Here is a 16,934-nt window from a genome sequence, read left to right on the forward strand (position 1 = left end):
ATTCACACAAAAACTTATACATGAATATTTATAGATGTTTAATTCACAAGAGTCAAAACGAGAAGCACCTAGACGCCCTTCAATAAGGAAACGGTTAAAACAATCGTTAAAGTCATCAGCAATAAAAAAGGAATGATTTACTGATACCTACAACAATGTGGATGAATCTCCAGAGGACTCTTCTGAACGAAAAAAGCCAATTCCCAAAAGTTACATACTGCATGACTCCAATTATATAATATTCCTTAAAAGGACAAAATTATAGGAGTGTAGAATAGATTAGTGGTTACCAGCATTAAGTAGGGCATGGTAGGACAGGAAGCTGGCAATGAGATCTTTGTGGTAATGAAAATGTCCTATATTCTGGCCATATTAATGGTTACCCCAGTTGTGATATTATACTAAAATTACTAACGTTAACATTAAGGGAAACTGAGTAGAGGGTACACAGAATCCCTCTGTGTTATTTTTGTTTAACTTTTCTTATGGCATAATTTACTATCATAAATTCATGAATTTAAATATACAATTCACTGATTTTTTTTCTATATACTATTTCTTACAACTACATGTGAACCTACCTCAAAATAAGGTTTAATTTTAAAAAAAAAGATTAAATCACAAGGCAAGAAAGTTATTTTTATTACAAATTTTCTCAAATCCTTGTGATTATTTCAAGAGAAGTCTCAGCATTTAGCACTGCTAGGTGAGGCAATACAGTATGGGCCATGTACATTCTTGTTGAGTGTGTCAAGAACGCATGGTTCTCACCACTCTCCACCCAGGCCATTTCTCTGGGTTATGTTTGCAGTGTGCAACCTTGAGGGATAAGGTGATGTCTCTTTCCAGGAGAAAGAGCAGGCTTATTTACTGACTGCTGTAAAAGAAGTGGATTTTCCAAGCTCAAGTGGTCCTCAGCCATGATGCAACCCACTGAATGTGTAGCATCCACCTGGGCCTCTCCGTGCAACCCCAGTAGGAGTTAGGAAGTCACAGCAACAACACCATCATGAAGCTCATGCTGCCTGCGCTGTGAGCAGTCTCTGACCCAGGAGTCTCATATCTTCTGCCAGGTTCCATGAATAGGCTATAAAATATTAGCTTATAAGTAGGGTAAAATCAAATCCTGACAGAAAACTCTTCAACACCTCTTGAATCTCTCCAATCTCCCTTTTTAGGACGACGAGCACCGGATTCAGAGCCTTGAGCAGGCAACACTGTCTAATAACAGTTTCATTTTCATAGTATTTATCTTTAGTTTCCTTACCAGTGACAACTGTCACAGAATTCCAGAACTTCTTTAAAGAAACTTAAACCCCCCCCAAAAAAAAAAAAAGAAGAAAGAAATTTAACTACAAAAATCTTAAGGAAAATATTAAATAAGTTATAGCACGGGTAAATATGGAGATGGTAATAGCTGAATAACTCAAGTTCCAGAAGTACTGCTATATTTCAATCAAACTGAATTACTAAGGGAGGCCTACTAAACGATCTCTCTCCTTTCACAGACCAGACCCATTACCTGCAACTCTCAGGAAATCTTGGAATCCATCCTCACTCCCCGCAAGAGAATCTTCCCAGCAATTCGATCTCCCAAGCCTACAACCCCTCCCCAGGATAATATGATTGGAGGAAGGGCAGTTTCACAGAAAGCTTTGTTGGACAGAATGTTTTAGAGATTATGGACAGGATCTGATGCCAGCTTTAGAAAACAGATAAACGTGCCAGGAAATCTCTTGCCAACATAACTGCAAGTTTCCCCCAGGTAGGGTTAATCCCTCCTTCCTGGAAATTGCCCCGGAACTTCATCTGTGTCTATCTCAGGTCCTCGTTTTCTACAATACTCTTTTCAGATAACATCCTTATTTCCAAGATATATATGTTCCCACATACGTGTCTTATTTCCCCTACTACACTGAGAACCTATAGAAAACTGTAGCCCTGAGCGAGCATACAATAGGTGCTAAAAAAAAAAAAAAAAAAAAAAAACTGCTGAGTATTCCCTTACATCTGTTTATGGCAGTTTAGTCTTGAAGATGGTCACTTCACATTAAGTCCCACTAGTCTCACAACACACTTAAGGTACAGCTATTGTATTTCCTTTTTTAAAAATTTATTTATCTGAGAGAGAGGGAGAGCGCGGGCGCGAGCGCCGAGTGGGGGAGGGGCAGGGGAAGAGGAAGCAGCAGACTCCCCGGTGAGCAAGGAGCCCTCTAGGGGACTCAATCCCAGGACCCTGGGATCATGACCTGAGCCCAAGGCAGACGCTAAACCAACTGAGCCACCCAGGCGCCGTATATTTCCTTTTTATAGATGAGAAAAACGAGGGTAAGTGGCTTGCTTTCACTCACACTGCTAGTAAGCGGCAGAGGCAGGATTCGATCCCAAGGTTTTTGAAGACTTACGCGTAATTCCAGAATATCCGCGTTCCCCGCGCCGGTGTCGGCCCCGCCTCCCCCGTGGCTGCGCAACCTCACCAGAACCCCACTCGGCATCCCGCAGGCGACAGCGGGGCGCGACAGGCGCCCGAACCGCTGGGCCCAGGGCCCGCAAGGGCCTCGCAGGCGCAGCGACTGGAGGAGGCTAAAGCCTGGCCTTGGCCCGAAGCCTCGGAGGCTGGGAGGGGGCAGAGCAGGGGCCCACCTGCTCAAAGCGGGTTCCTCGTCGCTAGGCTCTTCAACTGCGTAGGGGTCGTAGTCATCCTGGAGCCGGTTCATGGTGGCCTCCGACACCGACTACGAGCGCCCGCACGGCATCTGTTTACTCCGCAGGTCCCCCCGGCTAAAGCCTCCGCAACTCCACTTCCGCCCACACTTCCGTGCCCTCCCTGCGCGCCTGCGCAGATCCTGCGAGTGAGGGGGCGGGGAGAGGGACGAGATCTAGAGTCTCGCCGCCGCGGTGCGTTTCTGCTTACTTGGAAACAGCTGCTCAATTACAGAAAATAGGAATCGGCGCCCTCCTAAGCGGCAGTTTCTGAGATGAGCGCTCTTTGTGCAGTGTGTCACGTTGTGACGTAAAGAAGCAGAAATCTAAATGCTGAGGGACATGCCGCCTGAAATCTGGGCCAGTAGGTCCCCAGACACTAACATCTGATGTCCCTGCAACCTTTAAGCCTCACACCCTTCTGCCTTCTTTTTACCGCGCGGCTATCTCACCTTCAACACTATTCGCTCCTCTGTCTGACTTCGGCCTATCTACTGAAAAGTTGCTAGGCTGTCACCGGTTAATTCCTAATAACCTTTTCTTGGCCTCTTCTCAGTCCCAGCCTTTGATTGGCCCTTGTCCAATTCCGCTCAGTACTTGAGAGGAGGTAGATGATAACTTGAGAGGAGGCCTCTTGATTGTGAAACTGTTTGCTACCCCGTTTCTGTACTGGCCTGTTCTCAAGCTCCTGTCCCCCTTCATGATCCCATTGAGATAACCACCCGTTTGTTTTGGTCCTTGCCCCTCCTCAGGTACTATAATGGATTTCCGATTGTCTGCGTAGGTAATCTCCACTGCTGCCCCACTGGCAATTCAAATCACTATAGCCCAAACCCAACTCAGCATCTTCCACCCCATTTCTGGGCCTCAGCCAATAGCTATTTTGACTCTTGATTTCTGCTCATGTCACTTCCTCCATCCTTACAACTGATATAGGCTTGAATCTTGGTTGATTTCACCCTCTGTCCCTCCTTGAGCCCTCGATTCCCAAGTCCTAGGGATCGCTTAGTAACGTCTCTTTCACACACGTTCCATCTCCCCACCTTTCACCTTGACTAGTGATATGGGCTCCTCATTGACAGCCTTGTTTGCTTTTGTTCCCTCTCCAGCCTATGCCACTCTCTACTGGCAGAGTAACCCTCCGGACAATTTCCTTCCTAACAAGTCCTAAGAGTTTGGGGTGCCTAGGTGGCTCAGTCAGTTAAGCGTCTGCCTTCGACTCATGTCATAACCCCAGGGTCTTGGCATGGAGCCACGCATTGGGCTCCCTGCCCCGTGGGGAACCTGCTTCTCCCTCTCCCTCTGCCTGCTGCTCCCCCTGCTATTGCTCTCTGTGTCAAATCAATAAAATCTTTAAAAAAAAAAATTAACGAGTATTCTGTGGGGAGATGCTTGGGACTATGTAAATTAAATACCCATCACTTAACCAGCACTGTCCCATAGAGTTTTGTGTGATAAATGGGAATACTCTAGAGTCAGCACTTCCAGTGGGGTAGTCACTAGCCACATGTGGCTGTCAAGCACTTGAAATGTGTGTAGCGCAACTGAGAAACTCAAGCCGAGTTTTTATTTAATTCTAATTAACAGAAATTTCAGTATTCTGGGGGAGCCTGGATGGCTTAGTCGTTAAGCTTCTGCCTTCGGCTCAGGTCATGATCCCAGGGTCCTGGGATTAGGTCCCACATCAGGCTCTTTGCATAATGGGAAATCTGTTTCTCCCTCGCACTCTCCCTTTGTGCTCTTTCTCTCTCTCATTATCAAATAAATAAAATCTTAAAAAAAAAAAAAGATTCTTCCTCTCCCTCTGCCCCGTACATCCCTCGGTCCCCGGTTTACATTTTTACAGTGTGTGTTGGGGCAGGGGTAGACTGGCAGCAGCAGTCACACGGTAGAGCATGTGTGGGAGGGTGCTTAATAAACACACATACAAATGAGTTCCTACACTATGCAAGGGCCTGCTCACCAAACACAAGATAAAGAACGGATGTTGCTCCCTCAAGGACATACTTTAGGACAGATTCTAAGTGTACCTCCAGAACAATGGAAACATTCCACAGTTCACTGCTAGGTCCTGATTTAAAAAAAAAAAAAAAAAAAAAAAAACACCACACAGCCAGCCTTGGCCTCACTGCTCTTGAGCGGCGGCGGCATTCATTAAACATTTATTGGCTGTCCTATGCCTGGAGGACACAAAGGAGAAACAGGAGGACGCCCAGTAGGCCCAGTAGCCGAGACAAAGCCCTGCATGGGTAGTAGAGGGCTTCCCACAGGGGACATAGGCTCTGAGGGGAAGAGAGCGACCAGGCAGTGGGAGTGACCCAGGGTGTGAACGGTGGGGTGGGAACCAGGGGAACGGAGGTTGTGGGGTTTATGCGGTGAGCCTGGGAGATGGCAAGAAAGGAAATAGCAAAAGAAAGTGGGTCACAGCGATTGCACTACTGGGTATTTACCCGGAAGAGACGAACGTAGTGATCCGAAGGGGCACCTGGCACCCGAAAGTTTATAGCAGCAATGTCCACAACAGCCAAACTATGGGAAGAGCCCAGGTGTCCATCAACAGATGAATGGATAAAGAAGATGTGGTATATATGTACAATGGAATACTACGCAGCCATCAAGAAAATGAAAGCTCGCCATTTGCAATGACGTGGATGGAATTAGAAGGTATGCTAAGTGAAATAAATCAATCAGAGAAAGACAATCCTATGATCTCACTGATACGTGGAATTTAAGAAACAAAACAGGATCATAGGGGAAGGGAGGGAAAAATAAAACGATACCGGAGAGGGAGACAAACCAAAAGAGAACGGTAAGAAACAAACTGCGAGGGGGTGGAGGGAGGGGGGTAACTGGAGGTTGGACATTTAGAGAACGTGTGACGTAATGAGCAGTGGGTATCATATAGTACCCCTGAAACCACTAACACATGATGTGTTAATGGAAATAAAATTTTGAAAGAAGGAGGGGAAAAGAAAAAAGACGGTCAGACAGGCCAGTAAGTTTTAGAGACTGGGGGAAATGTCTGCACCTAGTTTGGAGAAGCTTATACAATATTAATTTTCTGTAGCAAAACTATAGAAGTTGAGCTCAAAGTGATCTTTTTGAAGAGGAGCACTGTGCATAAAACGGAGTGAGACAGTAGCGTAAGATAAAGCTGGTCGGCTTAAGAGGAAAACTGTTGTTGTGGGGGATTGGAGTCGTGCAAGGTTTAACAAGCCGCCACCAACCGAAGCTGTATTTGAATTTTACATCACCCCAAGTCGCCACAGAACCACCTGAAAAAACGTGTGCACCTAACGCTCCCCCCCCATAAACCAAAAAAAGTCGTTGCGTCAAAACGACACATCCGTGGTTGCTCCGGCCCAAAACCCCGAAGAAAAAGCATCACGGTAACGCTGAAAAAGAAATAACAAGCCCCGGCTTGAGCCCAAAAACCGGCACAAAAAAAAAAAAAAAGACCAACACCAGACACAAATCACTACGCAGTCTGCTCTTAAGGACTAACAAAATCAGGGGAAAGCGCGAACGCAGTCCCCCACTACCACAAATTATGCAGTCGAGTTTCCCACATTTGGGGAAATCGCAGGGGTCAGCACATCCGGAGTGCAATGGATAAGCCTCGCCCTGGGAAAACCACCTTCGTGATCATGGTATCTCCCCTGCCAGGTAAGTATGAGTTCCTCGCCCCGCCTCGACACGCACCCTCGCGCTCGCCCCGCTCCTTACTCACGGTCCCTTCCCTCCCGCCGCCGCCCCTCCACCCGCCCCCTGCACCACCCCCGCCCACACCTCTTCCAGCCGCACGACCGCCGCGGCCGCCTTCGCCCGGCCCCACGCGGGACCCTCCGGCCCGGGCAGAGCGGGCCCGGCAGCCTCTGCGCGCCTGCTCCTCTACATACGCCACGCCCTTGTCGTGACGTCCCCAGAGCCCCGTCTCGCAATCCGGACACCCGATGTCCCAGTCCCCGCGGAGACCGCGGGTGCCTGGGCGGCGAGGAGGCGAGGAGGCGGGGAGGCGGGGAGGCGGGGTGGGGGGGGGGCGGCGGGCGAGGAGTCGGGACCTGGGAGACCAGAGAAGACGGGGTCCCGAGGCGCCCAGAAATTGAAGGCCCCGCTGGGAGTGGGTGAGTCAGGACTCGGGTTTGGTCTCACCTTCCTTTCAGCAAAAATTCCACGCAATACGCAAGAGGGTCAACTAAACGTTAAATACCAAGATGAGAGTTTTGTCACCAACTTAACATAAAATTGTTTTAACCCTCATTATGACCTTTCGGGTTACGTAGTAACCTAACCTCGCAACACTGCAAGAACATTTGAACAGAGGGCAGCAGGGCAAGGAGTCCATAGTCCATTCACAGAGTACGATGTGTGCACTGGGGAGGGTGTTGAACGGTCTCTGAAAACCAAATGAACAGAAATGTTACATTTCCATCCTGCGGGGTTAGGTTACCTCTTTCAGGCTGCCTAGAGTTTGTCTTGTCTTCTATCCGAGAAGATGCTTTCTGGATATCAAGTGGAGGTAAATGTGAATAACTTCTCCAGATATGAGCAAAATGATTGAACTGTTGTATGTCCCTGGGGGGGAATCGCTGCTCTGGAGCAAAGCGAGGCAAGAGACAGGACTAGAGATCGTAGGGTCAGCCAAGGCTTCCCTGAGGTTCTAGCAGCAGAAAGACCCCAGGAAACGTAGTATAGCATCCTTTTTGATTGAAACTAGGAAAATTATCAAAACCAAGAAATTCACATTGATACAATACGATCACAGGCATTATTCCGTTTCCATCAATTGTCCCAATAACGTCCTTTATAGCAAAGGAAAATACAAAATCACAGGTTGCAGTCAGTTGTCGTGTCTCTTTAACCCACTTTAATCTGAAATAGCTCCCAGGTGATCCTTCGCATTTCATTACTAGGCATTTTTTTAAGACAACAGGCCAGTTATTTTGTAGAACGTTCTTCAGTTCTTGAGTTGTCTTAAGTACATTCAGGTATGCATTTTTTTTTTTAAAGATTTTATTTGTTTATTTGAGAGAAGGAGAGAGAGCACAGAGGGAGAGCAAGAGGGAGAAACAGCCTCCCGGCTGAGCAGGCAGCCCGATGCAGGGCTTGATGCCAGGACCCTAAGATGATGACCTGAGCCGAAGGCAGACGCTTAACCGACTGAGACACGCAGGTGCCCCTCAGGTATGCATTTCTGACAATGAAGTCCACATAAATGATATTGTGTCTGTTATGGGTTGGCTCACGTCCCTCCCCAAAATATGTTGAAGTCCTAAGCCCTGCTACCTACGAACGTGACCTTATTCGGAAATATGATCTTTGCAGGTGCCATCCAGTGAGGGTGATGTCACCGGAGTAGGCCCTGATGCCATGTGACTGCTTTCCTTTGTGAGAGGAACGTGCCCTGTAAAGATGCTTGCAGACAGATCACTCTGTGATGACAGAAGCAGAGATTGTAGTGACGTAGCGGCAAGCCAAGGACCGACTGTCTCCTCCAGAAGCTAGGAAAAGGCGAGGAAAGAGTCTACTCAAAGTCCGGGAGAGCATGGCCCCGCTGGCACCTTGCTTTTGGACCCCTAGCTTCCAGAGCTGTGAGAGAACACATTTCTGTTCTTTTAAGCCACCTCATTTGTGGTATTTTATGACGACGGACCCAGCAAATTAAAACAGTGTCCTCCTCTGGGCATCACGTCTGGAGGCACGTGAAGTCGGTTTGTTCAATTGTTGGCAGTATTAACATCGATTACTTAGGGGTGCCTGGGTGGCTCAGTCGGTGAAGTGTCAGCAAAGGCCGCCCCCCTCAGGGTCCTGGGATCGATCCCCCCATCGGGCTCCGCACTCAGCGGGGAGTCTGCTTGCCCACCACAAGCAAGTGGGGGAGGGGCAGAGGAAGAGAATCTTCAAGCAGGCTCCCCCTGAGTGTGGGAGCCAATGGGGGGGGGGGGGGCCTTGATATCGTCGCCCATGAGATCGTGACCCGAGCCGAAACCAAGAGCCGGACACCGTCTGAGCCACCCAGGCGCCCCCAACACAAAAGTTTTTAGCGTCCATTGATGACTCTTGCATCATAATGGACAAATGTCGATTTTCTAATCCCCTCATTCGTTCTTCATTTATTAGTTGGCACTGTATTGTAAGAAAGAACTTTCCCTCCTTCCCTATGTACTATCAATATGAACTCACGCTTGTTATTTTATTTGGTTGTTTGTAACCCATAAGCGTCTTAAAATCTATTTTGATGTTCAACGTTCTCGGATTGGGCCTATGAAGGCCCCGTTAGGGTGGCTACTGTGGATTGCTTCTCGGCCTTTTGGCTAAGATCCGGTGCAGGATGGCTACTGTGTCCTTTCGATGTGTCCATAACATTTTTGGAGCATTTCCTTATCTTCTGGCACAAGACGTTCCGGGGCCATTTTGTATTTTTCTTGACTCCTGATAATTATTTATTTCTCCAAAGAGGCCTGTTTCTTTTTAGTGGAGAATGGCATTTAGAAAGCAATATCATGGCAGTAGGTATGCTTAATGCTACTGTCTTTGCTTCTAGTCCCCTTCATGGGATAGAAGTAAAAAAATACATGTTTCCTACACGTATCTGTGTCTCTTAATGAGCCCATACCGGTACCTTCAATTCCGACTGTCCGTTGAACACACATGGTTCCCCTCTTGCTCTCCACCATTCCGTATTTGTACCTCTTTTCTCCAGCAGTGAGAACCTTGACTCCCCAACGTCCATTTACTCATTAGCTCAATCCTGCCATACGTGCAACATTAGTACAGAATTGCTACAGCCACGTAGCTATGAAATACAGACCTACTACGGGACGGCTCCGTATTTGTTTGCACTTTTTGTCTGGACTCGAAGATGTTTATAGTCAATGTACTGTATCCAAAAGTCATTTCAGTTGGTTATTTTTTTCCATTTCAGTGTGGTTACACTATTCATCTGAGATAGTTAGGTTCAGTTATGCTCATATTCAATTTTAGGGATTTTCCCCTGCAATTTAAAAACATGCGTAAAATGTTAATAGAGTTCCAGAAGTCAGAATTACAAAGAAAGTGACTCGGGAAAGTATCACTCTCTCCTTCCATTCACATCCCCCTCCCCAGAACTACCATCAGTTCTGGTTTATTTATTAGTTTTGTGTTTCTTTTTGCAAGACTGGCTAATTTTTTTTGTTTTCACATTTTTCCTGGCCAAACGGTAGCATACTACATATATTTTTGGACTTTATCTTCTTCACTTAACATAGTTAACGCGTCATAGGTAGGGAAACCTTGAGGCCACGGGCCAGCCAAAGAAGAAGTAAAAGTAGAAACACATGGAGGGCTGACTAGCCCAAGACTGTGATTTCTCGTTGGGGAAAAGGTTAGAAAAAGATGGTGAGAAAATCAAACGCCTCAATCTAATTTTAAGCTACAAACTAGTGTGGGGCACCTGCCTGGCTCCGAGTACAGCGTGCGACTCTGGGTGGAGTTCAAGGCTCACCCTGGGTGTAGAGATTACTTTGAAAGACAAAACCCACAAAGAACAAAACTATAAAGTTCATTTTAGCTAGGAAAAAACACCAGAGCAGACGTCTCCTGAGTCGTCTATTTTCATCCGGCAGGGGCGCGAAAGACCAGCGCCAGGACGTCACGACGGGGGCGTGGCGTATGTAGAGGAGCAGGCGCGCAGAGGCTGCCGGGCCCGCTCTGCCCAGGCCGGCGGGTCCCGCGTGGGGCCGGCGAAGGCGGCCGCGGCGGTCGTGCGGCTGGAAGAGGTGTGGGCGGGGGTGGTGCAGGGGGCGGGTGGAGGGGCGGCGGCGGGAGGGAAGGGACCGTGAGTAAGGAGCGGGGTGAGCGCGAGGGTGCGTGTCGAGGCGGGGCGAGGAGCTCATACTTACCTGGCAGGGGAGATACCATGATCACGAAGGTGGTTTTCCCAGGGCGAGGCTTATCCATTGCACTCCGGATGTGCTGACCCCTGCGATTTCCCCAAATGTGGGAAACTCGACTGCATAATTTGTGGTAGTGGGGGACTGCGTTCGCGCTTTCCCCTGATTTTTTTTCTGGTGCAAAGGTTAGAACGTCTGGGTTTATGGCTGTGCTTCCCCGTAACCACGTACGGGGGTAGTAAAAAGCTTTTCGAGACGTAGCAGGGGAAAGGGGTAAACGTGCCGTTTTGGTTGGAGTGTTTTCGGTTCGGGAAGATCTCCCTTCTTCAGGTTTTGTTTTTCACTGCTTATGTTAGCGTCGTGCGTCTGGTTTTTGCGGGATTATGGCTTTTTCAAAACGTTCTCCTTTGAAAAGACTTTTTGCTCGGTGAGGAGCACAAAGCCTTTTTCGATAAATCTGCTTTCAGGGGTGCCTTCGTCATGACTCAATCGGTTATGCGGTTATGCAGTCCAGTCAGTCCGGTCGTGGTCTAGAAGTGCTGGGATCCAGCACGGCGTTGGGCTCCGCTTCTTTCTCACTCTTTGCCGCTACCACTGCTTGTGCTTTCTCGCTGTCAAGTAACAAAATAGCTTTGAAAAAGAAAATTCTTTTTTGGGGTACGTGGGTGGCTCAGTCTAGACGCCTTCAGCTCAGGTCGTGATCCCGGGGTCCTGGGATCGAGCTTAGCAGGAAGCGTGCTTCTCCCTCCCCCACTCCCCCTGTTTGTGTTCCCCTCTCTCGCTGTGTCTCTGTCAAATAAATAAAAATCTTAAAAAAAAAAAAATCTTTAACACTACTTCCTACCCACCTGTTTTCCTGCTAAATTATTTTCAGGATTTTACTTTATTGGACAGAGAGAGGACAAGCAGAGAGACCGACAGTCAGAGGGAGAGGGAGAGAGGGAGAAACAGACTCTCCACTGAGCAGGGAGCCCAACGCAGGCCTCGATCCCTGATCCCCGGATGGGAGGGTCATGACCTGAGACAGAGGCAAATGCTTAACCACTGAGCCACCCAGGTGCACCTATTTTTGAAGGATTTATCACTTTGGTTAGTGTGGTCCACTGGCCAGCAATTTCAGCGTCACCTGGTCCCGTGGGGGCATGGTTAAGAATGCAGCATCTTAGGGGCACCTGGGTGGCTCAGTGGATGAAGCCTCAGACTCTTGGTTTCAGTGTTCAGGTCGTGGTCTCAGGGGCTCCGTGGAACCTGCCTGATATTCTCCCCTTCCCTCACAAAAAGGAGGCATCTTAGGCCTCAGCTTTGCACCATCTACCAAAACATAATCAGCGGCTTAATAAGAGTCCCGGTTGATTCTATGGACATCAAAGTTTGTGAAGCACTGATCTAACAGGTGATGCATTTTACTTTTCTAACTTTACCCACTGGGACGTGAGTTCCCCGAGGGCTGGGATTCTTGTCTGTTTTGTTGACTACTCCATGCATACTTGGCTAGACTAGCCCCTGGCTATATAATAGCCTTCCAATATATTTAATGAATTAACTTATTGACCTCAGGCTTTACAAAGTAGATTCCAAGCAGCTTCCAGATTCTAGCTCTGAGTCCAGGTAAGATTGCTAACGCTGTGTCCTCCCTACAGAGAAATCACAGAGTGGGAAACACTGTCTGTTCGGTTTCATCAGCCCCGTGTCTCGGAACATCCTTTGCTTGAGCCCCGCAGTGAGAGCTGTAAAAAACGGTCCCTGAGCCCAGGGAGAGGATCCGCTAGTCTACACCCTCAGCCTCCCATCTAGCCTCCTTCACCTCCTTCTCACTTTAGAAGAATGGGATCATTTGACAGACATCAGAAAAAGCCAAGTCAGGGGTATGCACCTTATTTTTCTCACACGCCGGCCTCTCTTGTTCATCCCTTGCTTCACCCCGGGGTCAAGCTGTAGGGCAGACGGAATTTATTTTTATCCTTCAGGGTCTCCAGCAGGACCTGAGATTTAAATGGACAAAACCCAGAATAACAGGAGGAAAGCATACAGATTTTTACATAGTAAAATGAAGACCCCCAAGAAGCAGCTAGGTGGGTCTCCAAGGAGCCCTGGTTGCTTTTACTTTTTATTTTATTTGAAGACCAAGATTTGGTGGTTCCTGTTCACGGATACTGGTGTGTCATTGCATTAAGGCCCTGTGCCTATTTTATTCCGTGGATTATAATCCATTATTATCGTTACCTTGATTTGGCCAGCGCGAAGCCTTTCGAACTGGCCCTTGTGTGCCTGACATGTCCACGTCGGTCGCCGCACATTGCTTTACTTTTTGGCACAGCTAGGCGTTCCAGGGCTTGATGAGGCCGTCGGAGACCCAGCCACGAGGGCCATGCTGGTGACTCGGCTCCCTTGACCTTCCTTTTCCCACCGACCTGGATTCCTGGAACAAGTCAATATTCTTCGAGTTCCTGGAGAGGCCGTGGAGTCAAAGGGAGAGAACACCAGCGCCCGGGTTGGACTCCTCGCCCTGGCTCCGTGTATGGTAACAAACCTTCCGGATCCCATCGAGTGCGTGCCCAAGACCACTCACCCCACCCACTGAGAGTCCCACAGAGGCCCAACAAGCCGCAGGTGCAGAGCCTTCCCTTGACTGAGTGTGTCGCCACCTTCCGACTGGGTGGCAGGCGCCTCTGCGCTCTCAAGGATGGGGGGCGGGGGGGGCGGTACCTCGGAAGCCCCCTGCTGCTCTCCATGGCGCCCCAGGCAGCAAGGGTCGGCCATGCCGGGGCCCGCGTTTGCCTTTGCTGGCCACCAAAACCCACTGCCCCCCTCCACCCCTCACCCTGCCGTTTCCCCACAGCGCCAAAGCTAGGTCCCCAGGGATGCCACACCTCCACATCTCCTCAGGGGCCACACCCAATGAAGGTCTTAAGGTTGAATCCTTGGTTCCTGTAGGTGGTGACCTTAGAGGCTGGGGTTTCCCTGTGGCTTCAGAGCAATCGCATCTTCCTGAAGGTCGTCACCTGTTGGACTTCCCTGGCAGGGCCTCCTGAACCCGTGGAGAGTCTGGCTCAGTCCATCTCAGTTCGCAGTGGGACGGTGGGACTGAGACCGGGTTGGGGAGAGAACCAAGAGGAGCTTGCCAGGGGAGGAAGACGTGCGGGGAAACACAAGTCTCCAGTTTGAGAGGCAGAAGCAACACCGAAAAGGAGCCCCCGGGCTCCGAGGTCAGGGGTGGCCGTGGCTGGGTCCCTGAGGCTCCCGGGGGCCACACTCCCATTGCGGTGCCACCACCAGTCCCCTCTGTGATGCACTCCACCTGTACTTCCTGTCTCCGGAGTCTCCTTCCACAGGAAGGAGGAGAACAAGGAGGCCGGTTCCCTGGCCTTCTTCTCTGCACCCACACTCCTCCCCCGCAACACCCTGGCTCTGCCCCAAGGTGGAGCCCATTTTCTCCTGGGTGCTCTCTTCCTCTTCAGGCCCTGCCAATTTAGCCTAAGGGCCCAGCGCGAAGTCAGCCAGCTGGTCAGGACCCACAGGCCAGCCGCCTGTGTAAGGAGGGGAGTTCGCGTGCCCGTCCACGATGGCAGCTGGCGGCGGCCCGCCCGACCCCTACCCCTACCCCCGCTCTTCTGCGTCCTGCCTTCAGCCCTCATTGCCCCGACTCTCTCGGGCTCTCGGGCTCTCGGGCTCTCTCCGAGCTCTAAGTCTGCGATTTTGCTGCCAATCTCCCTCCCCCCGCCCCCACCCGTTTCTACAGGTGGAGACCCCGCGGTCAGCGGCCAGAAAATGGGCAGGATGGAAATATTTCATCTATTTCTGTCTCCCCCCATCAGATGAAGGCGGAGAATCTGGGATCCGTTGGGTGGCTTTACCGCACCCCCAGCGAAGTAGGTAGGTGGCTTGTACCGAGTGTGAGCAATCGCCGCTCTCGCCGCAGGAACACCAGCCCTCCCGTGGCTACCAGAACAGGTGCGAAGGCGCGGGAAAACGCAAGTGTACTCGGGCCACAGCCCGTCCTCACCCTGACGGAACCCTGAACGCGCCTGCCAAGTTCTCATCCAGCCTGGCCAGGCCATGGAGGCCCCTGCTGCATTTCGCTTCTGCCAACGTCAGCCTCGATGCAAGCGCGCGATTGGCGACGGCTTGGAAAACCTCAGCGTGACAGTTCTGTCCCACGAGTAGAGGAAGCTGGTCGCGGAAGAGGCTCTTCTGTCTCTGTAAATCTGTATGTTTATAGGCCCCGTGAAAGACAGACAAGGAGGAGACAGACAGACAGACTTCAACGCGGAGAGACAGAAGCAGCGACCGTCCCCGGAGGCAGGGCAGGAGACCGAGACCGAGACCCAGCTCGAGAGGGAGGGTTGTCATGAAGGAGGCCACGGTGGCCCCTGCCCCGTGGGATGACCCGTACGCGTGTGTCAGCCTCGAGGGCTCGCGGAGGGCAGAGCCTCTTGGCCCACCTGCTTGTGTGGAGCGGGAGCCGCGGGGGGAAAACAAGCGCAGAGGGCGTGGGACGCTGCGGCGCCGAGACGAGGCAGGCGGGAGCTGCGCGCAGGGGGAGCGCCGAAGGCCAGGTGGCGGCCCAGCGCGGCGGGAAGGCGCAGGGGTGCTCCCCGGGCCGCAGCGCCCCGGCAGCCCGGTCGGTAGGCGGTCGGTGAGGGTTTTCCCGCCGCGGGGCCGGCGGGGGCGGGGGGCCTGGGCCGGGCAGAGGCGGGGCTGGGCGCTGGGGGGGCCGTGGCTTCGCGGGCGGCGCAAAAGCGTCGGGCACTTCCTTCGAGCCGGACTCGAACCAGCGACCTAAGGATGTCCGCGCCTCTCCGGCCTACAGTCCTCCGCTCTACCAGCTGAGCTATCGAAGGGTGCGCGCCGGCGGACCCGGGTCATGACTTTTTCTTGAAATGACGGAGGCCACGGCGCGGGCGTGCCGGCCGGCCGGCGGGCCCCGGCGCGCCCGCAAGCCCTCCCAGAGCAGAGCAGAGCCGAGCCCGCGCCGCCGCGGCGCCCGTTCCGCTCGGGGCAGCGCGTGCCGTGCGCTCGGCGGCCGCGGGGCGCGATGGCCCAGATGCCTGGGCCCGGGCTCCCACCCGTGGCCTCGTGTTCCCCTCCCGGCGCCCCTTCCTGCGGGTGGGGACGACGCCGGTCCGTGGCCGGGGAGCGGGTAAGAGGGGGGGGAGGGGCGTTGGCGAAGCCCACGCGCGGGTTGGGCGCCCGAGGCCTTGCGGAGCGGAGGCGGGGAACCCACTGGATTGCGCACCACGTAGGCGGCTGCGAACCGCCTAACGACCTGCTGGTTTTTAAATGCCTTCAGTTCAAAAGAATCCTTAGGCCAAAATGAGACTTTTTGGCGTGGCAGATGATGCCGCCCTTCGAGGCTAAAATCACCTTGCCCGGATTATGCGAGTCTCCTAATTTCCCTGCTTTCACCCTTGCAGCCAGATTTTTTATTTTGACTTTCCTTTCCTTAATTTATTATTACTTTTTATTTCCTTTTTTTTTCTTTTTTTTTTTTTCCTGGTGCAAGCGGAGTGGGAGGTGGAGGATTCAGATCAAGCCACTCCTCTGCTCAAATCCTTTCAGTTTAGGGGTGCCTGGCTGGCTCAGTCCATAGAGCATGTAGCCCCTGATCTCAGGATTGTGAGTTCGACTCCCCCACCCCCCACTGGATGTAGAGCTTACTTTTTTTTTTTTTTTTTTGATTTTGTTTTTTTAAGTAAGCTCTACACCTGAAGTGGGGCCCTAACTCTAAGCCCCACCACAGAGCTTACTTCAGCAAACAAACACAAAAACCAACCAACCAACCTTTTGGTTCACTCAGGTTTAAAGTCTTAATGATCATGGCCGAGTGGAGTGGTGGCTGGAGCTGCCTGGCTGGGGTGTCCTGAGGAAGGGCCAGCGGCGCGATGGACCCGGCCAGGGACGGCTTCCACCTGAGACAGACTACCCGACGCCGCTGTCAGAGGTGGAGGTCCAAGTCAGGAGCGTCTGGCGGCTGTACCCAGGCTGATCTCAGCAGCAGCAAGTACCCGTGCTGGACTTCCGGGCCGAACGGAGCCCGGGGGGGGGGGGGGGGGGGGCCTTCTTAGCTGAGGCACCAAGAGGAGGTTAAAGCAGCGTTGGAACATGCAGGTAGGTGATTTCCCAGTGCAATAAAAATGCTATCCAGCAAGGGGCGCCTGGGTGGCTCAGTGGGTTGAGTGTCCCCCTCTTGATTTCAGCTCAGGTCATGATCTCAGGGTCGTGAGATCGAACCCTGGGATGGGCTCTGTGCCGGGCATGGAACCTGCTTAAGATTCTCGCTCTCCTTCTGCCTCTGCCCCTCCCCTCCCTGCTCTCTTGCTCTCTCTCTCCCTAAAAAAAAAAAAAAAAAAAAACAAT

At 51.4% G+C, this 16,934-nt stretch overlaps 1 protein-coding gene and 3 non-coding genes across 7 annotated transcripts in view; 1 reads left to right on the top strand and 3 right to left on the bottom strand.

Annotated features, from left to right (window-relative positions):
- The window catches only part of LOC103680907 (E2F associated phosphoprotein), a 76,133-nt gene extending 73,308 nt beyond the window's left edge, over positions 1-2,825 (bottom strand). Inside the window, exon 1 of one of the 4 annotated variants that reach the window (XM_040620824.1) lies at positions 2,644-2,825. In XM_040620824.1, the coding sequence (XP_040476758.1) occupies positions 2,644-2,717 (74 nt within the window). In that variant the 5' untranslated portion in view covers positions 2,718-2,825. The remainder of the gene's footprint in view (positions 1-2,643) is intronic. The other 3 variants (XM_040620823.1, XM_008710426.2, XM_040620825.1) reach the window with 3 other exon arrangements.
- A 3,388-nt stretch (positions 2,826-6,213) lies between these two features.
- Positions 6,214-6,377, bottom strand: LOC121100325. Its single transcript, XR_005832078.1, has one exon. It is a non-coding gene; the product is annotated as a U1 spliceosomal RNA (small nuclear RNA).
- A 4,201-nt stretch (positions 6,378-10,578) lies between these two features.
- Positions 10,579-10,742, top strand: LOC121100336. Its single transcript, XR_005832086.1, has one exon. It is a non-coding gene; the product is annotated as a U1 spliceosomal RNA (small nuclear RNA).
- Positions 10,743-15,328: 4,586 nt separating this feature from the next.
- TRNAY-GUA lies at positions 15,329-15,418 on the bottom strand. The gene is given in 2 exon segments: positions 15,329-15,364; positions 15,382-15,418. It is a non-coding gene; the product is annotated as a tRNA-Tyr (tRNA).
- Between the last annotated feature and the right edge of the window lie 1,516 nt (positions 15,419-16,934).

This window comes from Ursus maritimus, unplaced genomic scaffold (assembly GCF_017311325.1).
Source record: "Ursus maritimus isolate PB19 unplaced genomic scaffold, ASM1731132v1 scaffold_36, whole genome shotgun sequence".
NCBI lineage: Eukaryota > Metazoa > Chordata > Mammalia > Carnivora > Ursidae > Ursus > Ursus maritimus.